At 38.6% G+C, this 21,867-nt stretch overlaps 1 protein-coding gene across 1 annotated transcript in view; it reads right to left on the bottom strand.

Moving 5' to 3' along the window:
- Window positions 1-297: 297 nt before the first annotated feature.
- LOC139713536 (kinesin-like protein KIF14) overlaps window positions 298-21,867 on the bottom strand; it is a 66,082-nt gene continuing 44,512 nt past the window's right edge. Inside the window, exons 26-27 of the mRNA XM_071625260.1 lie at window positions 5,096-5,333; window positions 298-872 (exon numbers count right to left, since the gene is read on the bottom strand). Of these exons, the coding sequence (XP_071481361.1) occupies window positions 475-872; window positions 5,096-5,333 (636 nt within the window). The 3' untranslated portion in view covers window positions 298-474. The remainder of the gene's footprint in view (window positions 873-5,095; window positions 5,334-21,867) is intronic.

Raw genomic sequence — 21,867 nt, 5'->3', positions numbered from 1 at the left:
TGTTTGTTAACTGTCCATTATATTTTGCTCAAAGGACAGCAGCTTTCAAGGCAGAGTGTGCGTGTGTGTGCGTGTGTGTGTGTGTGTGTGTGTTTGGCATTAGCAACATGCAGTCATACAATGTTGCTGCCTCTGCTATTAAAGGCACTTTGTGCATCACTGATCTTGCAGATCAGACTAGAGCACAATTAGGTTTAGACCAATCAAACGATAACCTTTACGCTTATTTGGAAACAAGTTAATGGGTCATATACACCTCAAAGTCATGAGAAGTTGATTTCAAACTTCTGCTGCAGCAGAAATGCACTTTCAAGACCAATCAAAATTCAACTAGAATTGCATCATGTTGAGGCAGATACACTTAGTCTGCAAACCTGCAGGGGATCCCTTGTCTCTGGTGCATCATGATATAGATACTCCTTGGAAGACTGATGACAAAGGGGTGCAGTCACAGGGTGTGGTCGTAGACCACGCCTAGTTGGAGACTGAGCTGGAGTCTGTGTCTGACGATGTACTTGAATACTTGTAGATAAAAGCTTTCTTGTTGAGATGCTCAGCAAAGCGTACATGCTTGCCTCGCCGTGGCAACGTGCTTGAGTCGTCAGTCGCGACCCTCGACCTCCTGACGGTGACCCGCACGTAGTCCTGCAGCGCCCTCAGGTGGGTGACCAGCTGTCGGCTGGCCAGGCGGACGAGGTCCGTCGGGCGGCACGAGCCGTCCGCGGAGGAGGCTGTGGACAGATCGGAGAGGGTGGATCCGTTGCCATGGCTACCCAGCAGTTCCAGGGTGGAGGCAGCTCGCGGTAGGCGATTGGCCACTGCCAGGAGGGCCTCAGTGGGGAGGCGGAGACTCAGAGGATCAAAGTCGGAACCTGCGATACAAACACAAAGTGATGATTTAACAGCGGCGTTGGTACAATCATCAGCGTGGGCTAGGATGGAGAAAGACAGATGTGTTGTGTAGGAGTTGATGCTGGCTACACATCTTTGGACTGAGATAAACAAATCTAAGTACACCAACATTTGCAGCCTCTGCATTCCGCTGTTGGTCATCAATAAATTTCCAAATATCCAAAAACCTTTCCTAAAAGGTACTTTCTAAAATGTTGACAGAAATAAAATCACTTTGAAAAAAAGAGATTTTCATATAGTGCAATGAATATCGAATGAAATGAAAAAATATGTATATGTAGCACTTAACTTGATATTGTAAATAACTATTGTAAAAGTTTTCGAATGTGTTTTCTCCACAGCAGGTGAGATTCCACTTTTTTCATTGGTGTAAGTGGAACTACAACAACAGGATGCATTCATCAATACACATCAAAATGTTTGGCCAGAGTCCTAAATTTGTTACAACCTCCTACCTTCCATGATTAAGACCAAATAAAATCTCTACATACAAATTCTCTTCCCCTTGGTATTGGGTACGCTATTCACTTTGTATTTCACAAACGCTTGTAATATTTTGCAAATTCGGACACCAGACAAATTTGCGATTGGCTGACTTCATGTTCGAGAAACACAATGATGTTTTGAGAAATAGGTGTTATTCCTTTTCAAGAGAAAAGTTAGTGATTTCTTACCTCGGAGAAGACACATGTATACTAACAACACTAACTTGTGAAAATCAGAGGACTCACAAAATTCCTGTAAGTACAGTACCACAAATCATACTGCTTAGCACTATACAGAAACTAATGAATCCTTTTTCATATTGACTCCTCAGCTAGTACTGACGTAAATATTTTGTGCATTCTGAATTCTGTGAATTTGATATTCATTAGCTACTACCTACAAGGTTTCTATTTATTAAGATTTTTATTTATCAAGATTGATTTTACAAGAAGAGCCGTATGAATTACAGTTGTAAGAAGAACAGACATTGAATGCCACTTTTGATGGCATTATGTATTTACAAACATGTATTCATAATATCTCAAAGTTAATGAACCAATCAAAATTGCTGTGTCACTAGCCCTATTATGTATTTGGGCAAATCTTGAACAGATCAATTCTGATAAGTAACAGAGAGAGGGAAAGAAAGAAAGAACAGAGGAGAACATGAGAAAGAGATGCTTACGTTAGGAATGGGAGATAGTGGTGGAGATGTAAAACAGGTATACATGTACATAAAATAAAGATAAAGATAAAGACAGAAAAAATACATATACATCAGATACAGAGTTGCTTGAGTTACAACTTGTAGGAAGAAAAGTGCTCATGGATACGTAAGAGAATGAGAAAATAATATAATATCTTTTAATACAAATACAATACAATACAATAAAATACAAAATACAATACAGCAGAATAATAACATTTGCATCTATAGCAGGGAATAATTTTCCTGGTATCGCATCGCAATTTGCTAGGCACTTTTACACCACTGCTACACAAACTATCTTTTGTGTAGCAGTTTTCTTCCATAGAAATGTACAGGATACCATGTGAAATATTGTTCATCAGCTGAAATTGCTAAACAAATTTGAGTTGGAAAATTTTTCCCTGTATAGCACTCTCACAAGGTATTTTATAGTTGTTTCATAGCGCTTTACATCACATCATTTTTACGTAGTGCAACTGCTATAATGCATAATTAGAGAGAGATAATAGCAGTAGTAGTAGTAGAAGTAGTAGTAGTTGTAGTAGTAGTAGTAGTAGTAGTAGTAGTAGTAGAAGTAGTAGTAGTAGTAGTAGTAGTAGTACTAGTAGTAGTAGAAGTAGTAGTAGTAGTAGTAGTAGTAGTAGTAGTAGTAGTAGAAGTAGTAGTAGTAGTAGTAGTAGTACTAGTAGTAGTAGAAGTAGAAGTAGTAGAAGTAGTAGTAGTTGTTGTAGAGAGAGATAGAAAGGAAGAGAAGTAGAGGTGAAGACGAGGTATAGCTAGCTGCCTTTTTTTTCCCTGAAGGATTTAGCGAGCTCGTCGTGACAGACAGCTTGATCTTAGTGGGATGAATGGCTGCTGAAATGCCACTAATAGCTCTCGTCTGCGATTCAAACCCCCGACATTGATTGACACGGGGCAAAATGACGTCTGGCGGCAGGGCTGGTCGCCAAAGGGTTTACCAAAGGGTCTCGGCGAGGAGGGCGGAACACCCCATACGTCACTGTGCTGGGTTTGTATGTGGTGATGCTGAGGAGGAAAGGGGTGGGTGGGGGGAGGGTGGGGAGAGGACGACTGCGGTGTTACTGAGTTGCACGGCCCGAAAGGAGCAAAGGCTGGCGTTGACGCAAGAGCGGGAAATGTGAGTGGGAGAGATGAGATGACAATGCCAGCGCAACCAACACATGACGAGGAGTGTGGGATAGGAATGTTTACAAGGCTCATGTCATGATTGCTACCCACGTGCGTACATGCTCAAAAGTGATACTCTGGCATACCGTGCTCATAGGACGAATATCTTGCTCTCATTCATAACTACACATCACCACTCGCATTTATCACTACTGGTAACAGCCTATCTAACTGTCATAACAATAGTGTAAAGTAACCAATGGTTTACACGTAGTTACTTCTAATATTGCCCAAGCTACGTGCAGTGATGGCCTTGTAGTGAAAAATCAGCAGAAAAGCATGCCACTTCACATCCAATTTTCTGTTTTAAAAGATTTGCAAGCATTTCAATGACTGTCATGTAGTATCTATTTCAAAGTGTGATTTTGCAATGACAATAGGAATGCTTGGCAGGTTTGAAAAACAATATTGAATGAAACCATCTCATCTACACGGTGCATTAAAGGGTGTGTACAGTTCTGGTCAAGGTGTAGATTTAGCTTTTAACATTTTGCGAGATATTCAGAAGCCACTCTATGAGATGTCAAAGAGCATGCAGTTCTAAGGGGTATCAAAAGTTAATTCGATGAAAATCGGTTTTGAAATGGCTGAGATATCCAAAAACAAGGTGAAACAAAGAGATTCTAATAAAGTTGTGGAATGTCGCCTTTTATTATTAGCACTTTTTTGGATATCTCAGCCATTTGAAAACCAATTTTCATCAAATAAACGTTGAATCCTTCTTAAAATTACATGCTCTTTCATATTTCATAAGAGGCTTTTCATTATCTCACTTAGGAATGTTCAAAACATGAATCCCTACCTCAACCAGTACTGTACAGTCCCTTTAATGTCTGACAAATTTCATGTGTGAAACAATACACCATACACTGCAGTTTGAAATCTCAAAGTGCAGTGTATATCATATTTTCACATTGGCTCTAACAACTAGAGAAAAAGCTGATAAAACAGAATTAAAGAGGTTTTTGTGCTTCAATGACTGACTACTGTTTCAAAATTGTTGCTCGTGTTGGCATGTGTTTCTAAAGATTGATATGTAATCTTTTCCCCCTTCCTAAATAATTACAGCAGCTTTCTGACAAATTAGCATCTGTGCACAGATAAAGTCAGATTCTTTAGTAAGATTTGTTATATCACAATGATATCAGGTTGATAAGAAAACTAATAGAGCGTGATAGAAAGATCAGAAAGACAGAGGGATGGGCACACAGATAAATTGAGGGACAGACAGATTGATACAAGATACACACACATACAGACAGACAAATAATGACCAACTGAATAAGAAAGTAAGAATGTGAGTCACGTGAATACAAACACTTAAAGGGCAAAGTTGGACATACGTGTAATATGTTAAAAGTTAATTTGAAGGAAAGGGTATAATTTGATAAGTGCAACAATGAAAATTTGATCAGAATTGGATAAAAATTAGGAAAGCAATGAAGTTTTGAAGCTTCACTAATTTTCATACAACAGTTCTCGAATAGTTAATATGAATACGCCAATGAGTGAGCTAAGATGTTATTGCCTCACAACTTGCTGTATACTGTATACAACTTGCTGTATACTGTATACGCTGAATATTTCGTGAAGTTTTTATTTCCGCGAATTTTGTGAGTCAGGTGCTATTCGCGAAATTATTTACAAGTGATTTGAGGCTGCTTTAATCTTGTATTTGATTTTGATCAAATGTTTACTATTGATGACTGTGCATGTCAAAATTTGCTCTTTCGTTTCACTCCAATTTATAAAAGGTCTGGAATTGTCCCTTTAAAATTTCTTCAAGATGCTCGTCCCCACCTTTCCATCCGCTGACCAGACAGTGGTGGAGCTCCTTGAGTTGGCCCCTCAGTTCCTGAACCTCGCCCGACAGGCCCAGGCTCCGGGCGTAGCTCTGGCCAAAGTACCGGCCGGGCCTGTCCCCCTGGGTGCCCCCCTGGGTCCCGGCCAGCTCCAGCTGGGCCTCCTGGCACTTGTGGAGGAGGATCTTGGCCGAGGTGGAGAGAGAAAGGACCAGCTCAATGGGCCTCTTGACCTCCTGGGGACAAGAGGAGAAAGAAGGAAAGCTCAATATTTAAAGCCAGTTCGGAATTAGCTCATGTGCACATGGGTACAAATGACCTTTCATTTTTCTCAGTTGGTTAGGCATATCACTCGATTCAAAGCAACATAAGGCATCAGTTTGCCCAACATAGCGATTTATGGAACTCGTATTCAAACAAAGAATGAACCTGCGTACTTGTAGATCAAGTGACTAGAATGGTCAGTCAATTAACACTTTGGGAAGCATCCTTTTCATTGTGCTGTATTGAATGCATTAACAATGTTTTTCTGTTAACATTGCCAAATGCCAGGCTTGCTGTCAGGTGGATGTACTGAACAGGCACCATTAGTAAGGATTACATGAATAATTGCATCACTGGTGTTTGAAATCTCAGTGAATTTAAAAACCAACCTGTCTCTCAGTACATATGACCTTTTTCTGCTCGTGCGCAAACTGGAACCCCGAACTGGCTTACAAATTCAAGTCAATTCAATTCAATTCAATACAATTTTCCCCCAAATCTTGTCTGGCAGCAAAAGGCTGAATTGCACATGTACATGTATGTTTACAATCATAACCATTTATTCAAGTAGATATTACAGTACTCTAATAAAATAACAATGATTTCAAGTCATGATGAAGAAACAAATAAATTTAACCTTCTTGGTAAATAACTTCAACTGAAAGATGCATGCAAAGATGATGTAAAGATAATATAACACACAGTATACATACGTTGTATGTACAATTATGTACATGCAGCTTGTAAAATGTAAAGATACATATATATTACAATATATGTTAGGAATTACACAGCAGAAGGTACATAAGAAAAGAACTTTCTTATCAAATAATGTAAAATAAAGCATGCCATGGGCCTGATTCTTCCAAGTTTAGCGCTTGGATGCTTTTGCAAAGTACTGTATAATGTGTGAAAACAATGGACAGGACTTGGAGGGAAGGGATTCCTGACATGCTCGACAAAACTCCTCATTTCTCTTTGACCACTGAAGCAAATCGGATGGGGATTTCTGTAAGATGTGGGTAGTAAAGTTCTTAGTTTCATACCCTGAAATTGTATTTGGATTGATTCAGTATCTTTTAAAGTTTCATTGTGGAGAATACTGTCGTAATTTTTTAGGGACATACGGTATGTCAATAGCCATATTGTTCACATTGTGGTCCTAGAGATACTCTCTTGCCTAATAAATGGCGCTCAGATGTGTCAGAGCATCTACCCATCCCATCCCCTTCTGTTGTCAGCAGAATAATGGAGAAGTTGTTTGTTAAAAAAAAAAAAAAAAAAAAAAAAACTGTTAAAGTGATTTCTTCAATTTTTTTGCCTCTTTCTGGAGAATTATAAGGTTATGTTCCTGAATGGTGAGCTTTAAAAGAAAAAAAAAAGCTATCTTTAATATTGGCAAACAACAACAATAACAACGCCAGAAAGGGAGATACTGAGGGTTCTTTTCCGGTCCAACTTTCACCCACATCATCATGTATAAAGATCCAATTACCAGGTATCGTCATACACAATGCACACGCACACACACACACACACACACACACACACACACACGCAAGTAAAGCAATATCTCTGAGACATATTTGACACATTTGAAACATCCTCACGACTAGACACAAACCACTACATGACATCATGACAAGTATGGTCCGAAATAATTTATGTTTTCTCGTCATATCAATGCGTCTTATGACTCTGCAAGCCGTATTTCACTGGCTCTAATGAAGATTGCTGGGTTCCTAGGCCTTTTCGATACAGGGGTGTGACTCTGACCCACTTTGTTTGAGGGTCCTCTAAATGCCTGTCCTAGTGAGAGCGAACCACTATGATGGGACACAGCTTTCGCAGCAGGGGAAGCAATGGTTTGTTCACATCGGGCAATAACTTCATGGTGATATGTTCAGGTTTACAGTGTGTTATCCTGCAGCCCGGAGTCACCACACTGCATTTTGGGATTATTGTATGAATAGAAAACAAATTCTTAACATTGTTCTGGTTTACAAGTGTATATCCAGACCAACATCCTCAACTTTTGTTATCTAGAACAAAAGAGTACTGCTTTTGGCTGCACATTGTAAGGGTAATAGTCCAGCTAGCCAATCCTGGAGGAACATAGAGGAACATACGTGTAGAATACAGCATTGTTGGCATTGTAGTTATTAAAGAAATATATAAACAAAGCAAACAAACACACAAACAAACAGAAACTTGATGCATATATATACAGATGTGGAGGATCCCTGGTTGAACGAGGCCTCCCGAGGGAGCTACTCGCTGGAGATGTCCAACAGTTTTACTTGTTTCAATTACTCTCAGAGAGAGAGAGAGAGAGTTGCCCAATCTTGAAGTTTCTGTATATATGGTGTATGTTCCTATATTTTCATGCCATACGTGTATTTACTTCTTGCTCATCATGCCTTTACCTGTGCCACTTGTGGCTGCCATACAGTGTACCTCATGTGACAATCATTATCACTGTCAATATTTTTATTTAAATACTAGCTGCTGATTTCAGCTAGGCTGCAACTGCTGCTCTGCTTAATTAGTGTAGCAAAATCCTTTCGTCTCTTCATAATGCTTGTGAAGATAGCAGAGAGTATTTGATGTCAAACATGTACAATAAATCAAACTGCATCTAAAAATGGCACTAAAACACTAGTTCGTGTTTTAGTGCCATTATCAGATGCAGTTTGATTTACTGTACATGTATGTTAACATACAATTATGGCACCCCACCCCCCCCCCCCTTAAATTTCTTTCAAATTATTTGACTGTACTGTGTTGAAGGGCATCTTTGTTTGGCAGACACAACTGAGCATCTTTTAACTATCTTTGCCTTTTATGGTCTCAATGCTAAAACAAGGTAGCAACAGAAATCAGACGTACATGTGAATCCCCATTCTAAAGACAGAGAATGAAGTCCTCTAGTGTGCAAGCATGATTTACTCTAAAGATTTGAAGATGTACACAAAATGGAGATTATTTGTATGTACCGTGTTTCCAATTTCAAAATATTTTTAAAACCTGATTCAGACAAGCAGTGTACATAATAGCAATATTAGTTTTGGAGACTGATGAATGTATGGAAGCAAGCTACAATGTATTGTACTTCTTCAGTTCAAACAAAAAAAGAAGAGGAAAAACTTGGCATTATACTTCCATACTGTGTGGATAAAAAGAACCAGCTACATGTATAGGTCAAAACACCACCACCACCACCAATAAAAAAACCAACAACAACAGAAATGTATTTTTATACAAGTCTATGTTTACAATGCCTTTTAGCTGTTAAGTGACTAAAAATTTGTATGTTTGCGTCTTGCACCAATTCTTTTTTTAAATTTTCTCTCACACCCACATTTGTGCCATGCAACGTCTCCTTAATCACTGTAGCTTGAAAGAGAAACTTTTGTTGTTGTTATGTACTGAGTTCTTCTACAACAAATCTAAACCTTGGGTTTAGAAAGCTAAATCCACATCCTTACAGGAGGATTGGCCAAAACCGATCATATCGAATATATGCGATGGTGTTGACTCGTGCCTTAAGTCCTCTTAGTAATCCCTCCCGAGAGTCCAATTAACAACCTGGCAAATTAATTTCAGAGGTGCCTTGAACTTTCACCCAAAATATGAAACTCTCCCCCCATGAAAAACGCTGCCATGGTGTTTTTCCATGTATTTTGTCATGTGGGAGATTGGCGAGGAACATATGAGAATGGGCTTTCCAGAAATGCTGATGAGAGTAGCAGGGGCCGCGGCTGTCGAAAAGTGTTTTGCGCCGGGAAAAGGGGGAGAAAAATGCCTAATTGCCGCTTGGAGGGAACTTTGCGATCCACGGCACAACACCGGTGAGAGAATGGTTAAACACGTTTGAATAACTCGATTAAGGAAAGCTTGATTAAGGGCTGTCTATTCAGGGAGGGGCTATTTCATCTGCTTGATCTTTCTTGTGGGAAGCTGAGAGACCACAGGGGGAAAAAAATCCACAAAAGGTAAACATCTTCATAATTTAACCCACTGCATCCTAAATTCTCTAAGATTGCATGTTGTACATCCATGAAGAAAGGAAAAATACCTGTTTACAATGTTTTTAAAAGCGTACATACATACTGTATGATAACCCTGTTTTTCTAAAGTGTGTTTCTCTTTTGGAATTCTGAATGATGACATACCTTGAATATTCGATTGCTGACAAGGACATCATTCTACACTCTCATACATTGTACATGTACAATTACCAATACTACACAACCTATTAAAACTGTATCTCTTGAAAAGAAATGGACAAAAAAGTGTGAAATATGCAACTGAAGTTTGACATTGAATTCTTCATAGGACCCTTCAATTATTTAGGTCATAAATGCATTCAATGCTTGCATTTTATTCGAAGTTCTGTCTGATTCGACAAGGGAGCAAAAACACATTAAAAGGTTAATTGCTGCATACATCTACGTACATGTACAGTGCATCATGATCTGAAATATCAGTCACGTCAACAGTACACATGTCACTGTACACTCTCATTACCACTGTAATCATGAGGTTTGAGTTATTATGACAAGATTGTTCACTACCATGTACAAATTGTATCGTGGAAGCTACATATCTCGTTGAAACCAATGGCTCCTTTTAATGTTCAGTTCAGTAAACCATTCTGGCATTTTAAAGCATAATTTCCCATAAATCCTGACCACTTCGTCTTAGTGGCTTCACTAACTATTACAATGCACTGAAGGCCCCCTCCACGCACTACTTAATGCCAAAGGCGTCAATCAGAAGGTAAATTTGTACCTGTAACACACAAAGCCTTCTAGTGGCAACACTTAATGTGCTGAACCTTTTCCAATATCACAGCATTCAAAAACCTACCAAAGAGAAACACGCTGCATGGGTTTAAGAAGCTCTTTAACACCTAATGACAAATCGATCTATGGCAGGAAGTCAGAAGGGGGGAAAAAGTGATCTAAATTGTGTGCACTCATCCTGCCGAGATAACGGTTTGGCCCCGGGACATAATTGCCAGCGACTGCACCTATCTGCCATGCCTTCCAAGCCCGATCGGCGCTCAGTTGCGCCATTCTGCGTTTGCCGCGTCTTGACAGTCTGCGGCACAGGTGAACGATGACTGTCTAGATTTCGCACCACGCATCTGTCCGACGAGATAACGGCAACGGCATTTTGATGTGTAGAGTGGGGTGAGGATTGTTTGTTTGTTTGCCAGAAAAGAAAGAAACTAAAGAGAAAAGGGAAAAAACTGTGGCCATCTCGGCAAAGCAACACGTGTGAGCTCGTAAAATTAGTGTTGCAGCGATAAAATGAACCTGTGCAACAGTTTTGGGTGTTGATCCACACGATGGCTGATTGGAGATTCATGTAGAGATAAAACTTACGCAAAAAATATGGTTTCACCTTCTTGCAGCTCAGCAATCAAGAGCTTGGGTAGATCAGATTACAGCGAAACGAAAGCTCCAAAGCACTCCCTCTCTTGCCACTACTCTGTCTCTGCCTTAATTATCTCTACAAAGAAGACACATGAATCAGACATTCAAGATGGTATATTGTGAGTGTGAGTTTCTTTGCTATCTTCTACCATCCCCATTTACGTATTGTTCTCTGCAGATGTCCCATTTAGCTTCATCTGTGTAGTCAAGTACACGCATCCTCTTTCATTTCTTATCAGGTGGGTTTATGATTTTATCTCAACAGCATTTTCTGCTTTAAAGGTCCTGTTTACCTTTGGGAGCAGTGATTTAAAAAAATTTCAAGATATCACATTTGATGCATATATGTGTAGGTCAGTTGTATCACAAAACATCCTACACATTTTTGCAATAAAACCTAAAATATAAGGAGATATCAGTATTTTTCTCAATAAACCATAACTGTATACGGTTTAGTCTGGAAACATATATTTATAATTGTTCACATTTTGTGTATTCAACAATACTTATCATCGATTATATACGGATTCAAATGTTTATAATCATTGTTTCTTTCTCTAACTCACATTTTCGAACTATTTTATAGTACTAATGCTGGATTTTTCTTTCATCTGCAAATGGTAAATTATGCCTTTAAGATGTTGCACGTGTATATTTTTTCAGTAGCCTTTCTTGTGGTATGTTATCTATGACAGGATTTATTCCATCTCTCTTTATAGATGGTTCTGTTGTTCATTTTTCAATATTCATTTCTCCGCCTTTTGCACACCCAAAGGGCTGTGAGCCCACATAATACCCACTCGCCACGTGGGAAACTAAATCATTCTATTGGGCAACCAAATTGAATTGGAACTTGCCCAAAATCTCATTCAGGCAAAGACGCAAATATACTTCTTGTATTGCCTACAGTCGTAGCATTCCTCCACATGACAATTTACTCACTCTGTTTGATGAGTTGTTTTCTTTTCTTTCTTTTTGTTTGGGGGGGGGGGTGAGGGGGAGCTGGATTTTTTTTTGTCTGTCATGTTCCAAACTTTCTTTTTTCCGCATACCTTCTGTTCTGTTGACCTAAACCATTTTACCATCATCACACCTGCCTTTCAGCTTTGATTACCTGTGACCCCCCCCCCCCCTTCCTCTCTCCTTCTGTCTCTTCTCTTCTCTTCCAGTCTCTGTCGCCCTCCCATCTGTGCGGCCGCTCTCTTCCCATTACCACCGACGCTGGCTGACATATTTGCATCACTTTGTGTCACTCCGTGGAACACGCGTGGCAGCTGCCGGCGCGATAAAACGTCACACCCAGACCCGGCCCCTGGCAAACGCTGGACCAATTAGCGCAGCCTGCAGCTTAATGTGTACACATTGTCCAATCAAAAAGGGAACCACTTTGTAGTGATGTCGACAGAGTCACTACATGATGCACTTTTAAAATCTGGTCCAAAGAGCAATTTCAAGCGCTGTGATTCCGCATTTCCTTGGTGAAAAGAAGCATACTAATTTGCATGGCTCTCGATACACTGTAGAGCAGAATTTCATGTCAATTTGCACTACGCAGACCTAGGGGAAAAAAATATAGGGATATCAGGAGATTAGAAAGGGGCTTTTAGAGCTCTGCTCTAGACCCAACATCAAAATGAAAACGACAAATCATATTTACTTTTTTAAAGAAATTAAGTATGATGGCTGTAAATTCAGTCGACAGACTTTAGATTATAAAATTGTGATGGGCTTGAATTTTGAAAGTTGGACCATTATTCATTGTCAGGCCTGTGTGTATAAGGCACTATCAACTGCGGTCAATCACCGTTTAAAAGTTGGTGAGCATAGGCAAAACAAAAAGAAACAAAAGAAAATTACAAAAGAACATCAAGGGTCCCGAAAGCATCCAACAATGAACATAATTATTATCTACTCTTGAAGAGTTGTCCCTGTTCAGTAGTGGGTAGGCAGAATGCTAGGTGATTATTAATTGTTCTCTAGCAACCATATTTCCCAATTAGCAGCATGCTATTCATTCTCACACAGAAGATCAGTGGATACTGCTATGGCCCAATTTGTTATAACTAACTCCACCAAGGGAGGAGGTTATGTTTTCATCGGCATTGGCTTGTTTGTTTGTGTGCAAAATAACTCAATAAATAACAAAAAAGTTTTAAACAGATTTAGATAAAACTTACAAGTAATGTTGAGAATGGCACAAGGAACAGATGATTAAGTTTTGGTAGTGATCTGGGAATTTTCATTTTGATATTTTGGTAGGTAGGGTCAATGGACTTGGGAGTTCAAAGTGCGCATTTTCAAGGTTTTCATACATGCACTAAAGTGCGTGCTCTAGTTTCTGCTAGGGTGAGGTGCGTCACGCAACTGGATATTGATGACATAACAATAGGCTTCTACAGTATATTTGGAAGTCGGGATACTTTCAGCATGCATAGTGGGTAGAAATCACTGATCTCCATGGAAAAACAAGAAAGTGGTGGAAATGAGCTACTTGGCAGAGGTCTGCACTCTCAGAGTGCTTCTCTACTTAAATCAGTAAATTGATTATAAAACATTATGTATGCAGTAACCACGATCAGATATGTTCTCAGACTGCAATACTACTATCTGTGTACCTTTCTGGATTTTTTTTTTCGCAGTTCACATTTTCGTCATCACCAAACTAAAATTGTTTTATCACAGCGTTATTTCACAAGTTTCATATGCATACGATGTACATTTTATGAGTCCATTTAAATGGCTAATCACACTATGCACCATCCAACATAACCACACAGTAGCACAGTATAGGTAATGGTGTTATCATGGTTACACACATCTCAAACTGCTGCAGGTTTCAGAAAGAACAAAGTGTGCAATTCATTTTTTGGCATTTGAATGATATAGAGCAAGGTATACCAAAACCCGCACATATGTATTCAAGGATGCACTCAAACTCATATATATGCACTGTGTCTAGAAGGAAAGAGCGGTCAAGTGCAGCCACGAACATGGACAAGACCTCTCTGTCCAGTGGTCTTTGCAGTGTTGCAATGGTCACCCAAGCGGTCACAGGATGGACTTAAAATATCGGGGGGGGGGGGGGGGGGGAGAAAAAAAGACAAAAATGAAAGAGACAGGAGCAGTCTACACAATGCGCTGGATTGTTTTTGGAGATGTCATCATAATATGCATTGCCCGTGGGACTTAAGATAGCTGCGGCGTGACCCACGAGCGAACTCTCAGGCAAGTTTCCACTCATCAAATTAGCCCATGATAGCTGGTGAAACGTGCTGGGCTGTGACAATGGTACCGGATGACACATGTCTTGTCTCCTTAATTCTCCCCTCGTCCTCCTCCTCCAAAGAATCTCTGAGATACACATTGTAGACCCCTCTACCACACACACCCACCCTCCCTTGCTCCCCCCCCCCATTCCCCATTTCTCCAACACTACAACAAAAGTTTTAAAGGAGAAAGCGCTCACAAATTGCTGCACCACATACTCGCATCCGTGTGAGCAGCCCTCTCACTGCATGGTTTTTGGTTCATTTAAGGTACATAGCTCTGCTTTTTGATCTAGCGGAAAACTCTAACATCTCCACATAAAATACAACCTCATATCCTCTACCAAACCCATACAAGGAATAATGTCGCTTTCTTTTATTTTTTCCTCATTTATATTTAGACCTTGAGGAATGGGTTTTACAGACAGCGCAGCTGAACAAAACACACCTTAAGAATACAGGTATGGCCAGTCAAGCAAAATGTACCTGGTCTCTTCTTTGTAAAGGTCTCTTTTGCATGTTTCATTATACGTACTCATGCATTATAATCCTTTCCTTTATGCCTGTTTCTTTCAAAAAACAACAACAGACAATTGCATTAAGACTTTAAAGCCAGACCTTCAACCATCTCTCTCTTCTATCCTCTCTCTCTCTCTCTCTCTCTCTCTCTCTCTCTCTCTCTCTCTCTCTCTCTCATTCCATCCCTCTTTCACTTCTTATCAGCTGGGTTTATGATTAATCTCAACATCATTTTCTGCTTTAAAGGGATAGTACCGTTTTGGTTGAAATGGGGATTCAGGATTTAACTTTTTTTTTTGCAAGAAAATTGGAAACCACTTACTTGAAATACTATTTAAGAGCATACCATTCTTAAAGAGGAATTCAAAGTTTATTTGATGAAAATTGGTTTTGAAATGGCTAAGATATATCCTACAACAAAGTAAAACAAAGTGGTCCTGTTAAAAGTTGGATCTAACTTTTTATATGGATCACTTTGGTTTGGATATCTCAACCATTTACAAACAAATTTTCATCAAATGGACTTTGAATTCCTACCAGAATTCTACGCTCTTTCAAAATATTATGTCATAAGAGGTTAATTCTCATCATCTCAAAAAATAATCATCAAAAAACTCAGGAAACCTGAAGCCCCATCTCCACAAAATCTGTATCATTCCTTGAAAACCTGAATCCCCCATCTCAACCAAACCTTTATCATCCCTTTAATCTTTTGTTGAAGTCAAGACAATGGTATGTCCTTTCCTATTCTTTCAGTCTCTCTTTCTTTCCTCTCCTTCATGATTGATGCAGGATGAAGACGAATTACTCAGAGTTCCTCAGACATATTTTTATCTCAGGAGGCGAGTTGGAAATTCCTCTGGATGTCCAAGGCAGGTGGAGAGGGGGTGAGGAGTGTTACCCTGGAGGGGCGACGAGGGGCTGATCTTCTATCAGCTGTTCTCACTGGCGGAGTAACGGGGATGGAGGTCAGGTGCCAGCTCCGGTTTGGGTGACTAGCTTGGAGTGCTCTTACTTTTTAATCACCCCTCTCGCTTAAAGCTGAAATAACGCTTCTCATAAAAATTCAGGAGCAATCAGAAAGAAGCATTAACTTTCAAATTTGTCTTATCTCTGCAAACTACATTTGCATGCTAAGGATTTCTACTTATGCTGCAAACTATACTTTTACATACACTCTATTAAACAGTAACTACAGTAACTGATTTTTGAAAACAACTTTGATTCCAATTCTACACGATTTGTAACAACGGTGTATGCGTGCCTACAGGCCTTATTGGCTTTTTATGACGTACACCATTTTCCATTTTACTTGTTGCCTTTTGTATTCTGGAACAATTCATGACTGTAATTCTGATGTTGTTGTTGTGGTTTCTTTTACATGCCATTGTTGTTTATGTTCATCTGTAACACCGAATGCTTCATGTTGTTTTATTGTGATTGAAATGGAAATAAACAAATTGAATTGAATTGAATTGTTTGTTTTTTGTCTATACAATGCATTGAATGCAAGTAGCCACACACACGAAATTTTGCGAAAGTTTCATGCTGTGAAAAAGGCTGTTGGCTGTAATTTGCAGAAGTTTCACAAATGCCAAAAATGTTCCTGGTTTTAAACTTACAGTATCAGTTACTGTAAAACATGATATATTCGCGGCATGAATTTTTCGCGAATTGGAACCGACAGCCTTTTTCGTGGCATGAAATTTTCGCGAAGAGCCACTGGCGTTCAATGCAAATAGTGTAAACAAGGACTTTCGCGTGCATTTTAATTTCGCGAATCTTGGCGCTAGCGAAATTCGCGAAATTAAAGTGCACGTGAAAATTCCTCGTTTTACAGTATATCCGGCCCAATGTCAGAAATATGCACACACAGACACACACAAACACACACAGTGTACGTAAGTGTTTCAAAACTTGTGAATCTTTCTCTGCCTGGGTCATATCATTTCAGTAACATCCTGCTCTAATTTAAAGGAAACCAAAACCCAAAGAGCAGTGTGGATTGAGTGAAAGCAGCAACATCAGCAGAACAAATCAGTGAAAGTTTGAGAAAGATCAGACTAAATCGATGCAAACGTTATGAATTTTTAGTGTTTTGTTGTTGTAATGACTGGATAAGAAGACAACTAGAGTTTATGACGTCATGTGTGGACAACAATATAAAGAAAATAAAAGAAGAATTCCACAAAAATTCATTTTTCATGAAATTAACACACTCCATCAACTTGTTACTCACATATGTCATGGGTAATATCATTCCCCCTGCTTTCTGAAAGAGGTAAGTCCAGTGCTCTTTCATTAAGGTAGGAAAGTAAAAGTGTGTTGAATTTTCTTTATATTTTCTTTATATTGTTGTCCACACATGATGCATTAAACAGAAGTAGTCTCCAATTATCCAGTCATTACAACACCAAAACTTTAAAGATTGATAACTTTTGCATCGATTGTCAGATTTTCCTCAAACTTTCACTGATGTGTTCGTATAACATTGCTGCTTTCACTCAATCCACATTGCTCTTTGGATTTTGGTTTCCTCTAATCTCCTACATGATGAGGTGGACCTACCGTTTCCATAAGTGTGAATAGACAGTGCCCGAAACCTCTTGGAGCTAAAAGATTAAAGGCATAATATCCATTTGCAGATGAAACAAAATCTCAGCATTAGTGCTTCAAAATAGTTCTAAAATATGAGTTAGGAATAGAAACAACCAACTGATGTAAAAATTTGAGCCAGTATAATCAATGTTAAGTATTGTGAAATATACAAAATGCAAACAACTTTATGATAAAAATGTTGCCAGACTAAACCGTCTACAGTCATGGTTTAATGAGAAAAATATGATTAATACACCTCCTTTATATACATTTTAGGCTTTAGTGCGTAAATTCATATGGTAGGATGTTTTGTGATACAACAGACCTACATTGTATGCATCAGATGTGATATCTTAAACATTTTTTAAATCAATGTTCCAAAAGGTAAACAGGACCTTTAAATCATACCACTGTCCTAAAGGCCCAAACATTATGCTAGAGATGGCACTCGATAAAAGTGAATTTCCTCTTTAAGCACCCAGCTGAGCTTCTGTGGCGTGCGAACACCTCCTCCACTCAGTTACTTAAACAGGTGGCCACTCTTCCACCTGCCTCCGTTAACAAGGAGGGGTGGAAGGAGGGGAAGGTCCATCTGCTATTACCCTTGGGTCATCAAGGGTCACAGTCAATGACTCATTTTAAAAATATATATATGGGGGGGGGGGGGGGCGGCTATAAAGAGAAGAAGGCTCTTGGAAGCCTGATTAGAGTATTTACTAATCCACACAACAATGATAACATCTAAATACTTTGTAGCTTGCACTGAAGGTAAAAATCATCTTAAACTGCATCTGCAGTGACAAAAAATGTGTTGTAATGACAGGTGACAAGAAAAGGACTGTTCTGATCAGAATTTGTCGCTATTTTGCATATGAAAATTATGCACAATGAGAACATATCAGTACAGAGTCACTCATCTTGAAATACAGCACATTGATAACATCAAATATGGGGACAGCTGTTTTGATGGTGAAATCATCTGTTGAAAGTTAGAAAGCATGCCAAGTGACAAAAAAAGAGATGAGATGAACTTGTAATGAATAGCGGTACCAGATCACCTAAGAAGAACACAGCAAACTTGGGGGCTTGCCGTGGGGGAGGGAGAATGTTTATTTATATTCTGTTACACTGTTGGTCAGGGAAAACCATGGATCCCATCTTTCTCATTCTCACATTCTAGTAAAGTCTTGTTGACCAGTATTACATTGCACAACTCTTCTTAGGGGTTCCTTCACAGATTTAAACATAAAACTGACACAAGAGAGTACTTTCTGGTGTACTACTATATAAACTCTGATGAGACATTGTCTGGTAAGATTGCAAAGCCAAACTATAAAAAGTACTTGTGTAGCAATCAAACATGCTGCAGTATATTGTAAATATTTAGTAACTTTGTGATGGTCACAGAAATGATTTGTATACGATTGTGACATCACAACTTCTGAGTCATGCCTTTCAAAGTGATGTGGTACAATGCTGATATAACTTTTTATTATCTGTGAAACAATTTAACTGAATCTTCACAGCTATGTTAGATACAAAAAAGAAAAAGAAGAAACTTTCTGGTGTGCCTTGAATGAAGGCTAATTGAACAGGGCATTGTGGGTGTTTTCCATCCGCTGTAGGGGGGCATGATGGAGGAGATGGGGCAATGTAGTGGCACCACAGCCTAATTGGTTGCGGATCTCTAATGAATTTGATCATCATGGATCATCGGGAACAAAGAGTAATTATAGCACTGCCTTACAAGCCATGTAATTGAGCCATTTGTCATCGTAATTGGCAAAAAACAACTTCCCAGCGCCGGTGGCGTGGGCTAGCACCGCCAAAGGTGGTGCATAGTGGCGCCAAAGGGCGAGGGGGGGGGGGGGGGAAGCAGTGAGGCTTCTTCATACATGTGGGCAATACCAGTAGGGGCTGAGTGGTTTTAGATCTACATGTATACGCCTTGGTTCTACTGCCAAGGTGTGTATAGCGAGGTGAAGTCAACTTCAAAGATGCTAACTATAGCAATCCAAATCATGAACAGGGAATTTAATTTCTACAATTCATGGCTTTGTACTTGAAGATCATGGGCAGTTTTGTTATCAAACATAAGTCCCAAGGAAGAAATGCAACTGTAACCTACTGTAGGCCATATCTTCAGTGTCATTTTGCAGAGTGAAGACAATGAAACCTTGCAATGGTACTCAAGCCCTACACTTTCCATTAACAGTAACAAACGTTAGAATATGGTGTAGATCAAAGTAATGTTGTCAGATCAATGATTGTGAGACAACAATGTGGTACTGATATGTGATTATTATCATCATTTTTTTTTTCATCCAATGATACCCTTACTCTGTCATATCCAGGTCTACATTATACACAATAGTCTACATACATTTAAAAAAAAAAATGATTTCTTCTTCTAATTTACAGCTGTTGCTGCTTCTTAATTTTAAAACCCCTTGAAGACTAGTCCCGAGTATACTCACGCAGGTGTCTGGGAAACGTTTGTTATACTTACATCAAAATCAATTTTTCCTCAACGGGTTTAATAATAATCACTGAAATGAAAAACATAAATATGCAGAGCTCTCCTTTTGTGATCTGATTTTGATTTTGATTTTGATTGAAAAACTATGCAAAGGTTTTTGCAGGAAACAACTACATGTAATCACACATGCACATAAATGATAACTTCTGCACTGCTGCATGAAATTATGACCATTTTCCCTGCAGTATTTCTGGTTAAAAATAAAAAGCTATAAATACAAAGCATATACTAAAAAAAGGGGGTAGCACTTGTGAAAATGGGTCGCCACTGGTAGTCAGTTTGGGGGGAAAAAAAAGAAAGAAGCTAAACACATTTTATGCCTCATTTCCGTCTCCTCGCACGGTGGCGGAGCGGGGAAGCGTATCCAATTTTGTGTGCAGCCATTTATTAAATCAAATCAAGAACGGTTACTGGAGCTGTATGTAACTCTGCGGGTACTAACATACATAATGCGCAGGATCCTTTTCTAAACTTTGGTCTACAGTATATCAGTTTTATTCACATATCACACCTCATATTACAGACATGATACCTCTATTTTATTTCTCTTTAAAAAAAGACCAAAAAAACTTTATTGCTCTATCTTTTTCTCAACATGCCATACATTTTAGATGCACGTTACAGATATATTTTGACAGACAACATTGATATGTACTGCATGTACATTATGTTCATGCTTTGGATTTCATACACATGATTTATTAATTTCTCATATTAAACTTAACTGGGAAAATCATCTTATTTACCTTAACAAAGGAACAATATCATGAAATAAAGCATTAAAATCTTTATGTGATTATATTTCAGTAACCTTCATTTTCAGAATGCGCAAAGATCACTCCAACAAGATGGGTATACTTAAAGTCCTTTTTTTTTTAGCTTCACATTAAAGGTCCAGATTACCTTTGGGAGCAGTGATTTAGAAAATGTTCCAGATATCACTTTTCAGTAAGTTTTGATGCATATACAGGTGTATGTGTAGGTCAGTTGTATCACAAAACATCCTACCTTATGAAATCTTTGCAATAAGGACTACAATATTTATAAGGAGATATCACAATTTTTCTCATTAAACCATAACTCTAGATGGTTTAGTCTGGAAACATTTTTATCATAACTACACTGTATACTGTATTGTTCACGTTTTGTATAGTTAACAGTACTAAACATCACTTATACTGATTCAAATTTTTACATTGGTTGTTTCTATCCCTAACTCAGATTTTAGAACTATTTTGAAGCACTAATGCTGGGTTTTTGTTTCATCTGCAAATGGTAAATTATATGCCTTTAACATAATCATGGAGAGCTGTTAATACAATATGGATGCAGATGCTGTGGTTAGGTTTCAGTGAATGGCCACATGCATGGTTATGGATTCAGGTCTCAGTGTTGCTTCCCCACTCTCCATCCAAGAAAGAATAATTAAGAGGACAATAGTGGAACAGAAAATTGCAAACTACAAGGCATAGTACTAACCGCCTAAAGCAGAACTGGCATAGCAAAAACAAAACAGACCAACTGTAGCTGGAAAATTGTTTTCAAGGTATCTAGTTTTCCAGAAGTGACTGAATAGACAAGATAACCACATACAGTCTATACACTTGTAAAGTGAACATAATTTATTCAGACTTAAAGGAAAGTTCATCCAGATAAAATGATGTTGCTTTATGAAAACAGATAAATCACAGACAGATCAGTGACAATTTGGGAGCAAAAAACTGGACATGCAAAAAAGTCATTAACTTACAGGCATTATTTACCATTTGCAGATGAAACAAAAACCCAGCTTTAGTGCCTCAAAATAGATTTAAAATGTGAGTAAGGGATAGAAACAACCAATGTAAAAACTCGAACCAGTATAATCAATGTTAAGTAAATTGTTAAATAAACAAAATGTGAACAATTATTATAATGAAATTGTTTCTATACTTAACCATCTACAGTTACGGTTTATTGAGAAAAATTGTGATATCTCCTTATATTTCAGGTTTTATTGCTAATTTTTTAGTTGGTAGCATGTTTTGCGATAAAACTGACCTACATATTTGCATCAAATGTGATAACTAAAACATTGTTTAAATCATTGCTCCTAATGGTAAACAATACCTTTAAAGGTTAGAGAGAAAGATAAATTGTA

This window comes from Diadema antillarum, unplaced genomic scaffold (genome assembly GCF_040938485.1).
Source record: "Diadema antillarum isolate AM-2024a unplaced genomic scaffold, OU_Dant_1.0 seq00001997_RagTag, whole genome shotgun sequence".
Classification (NCBI taxonomy): Eukaryota; Metazoa; Echinodermata; class Echinoidea; order Diadematoida; family Diadematidae; genus Diadema; species Diadema antillarum.
The sequence above is the reverse complement of the archived record's forward strand: the minus strand, read 5'-3'. Positions and strand labels throughout refer to the sequence as shown.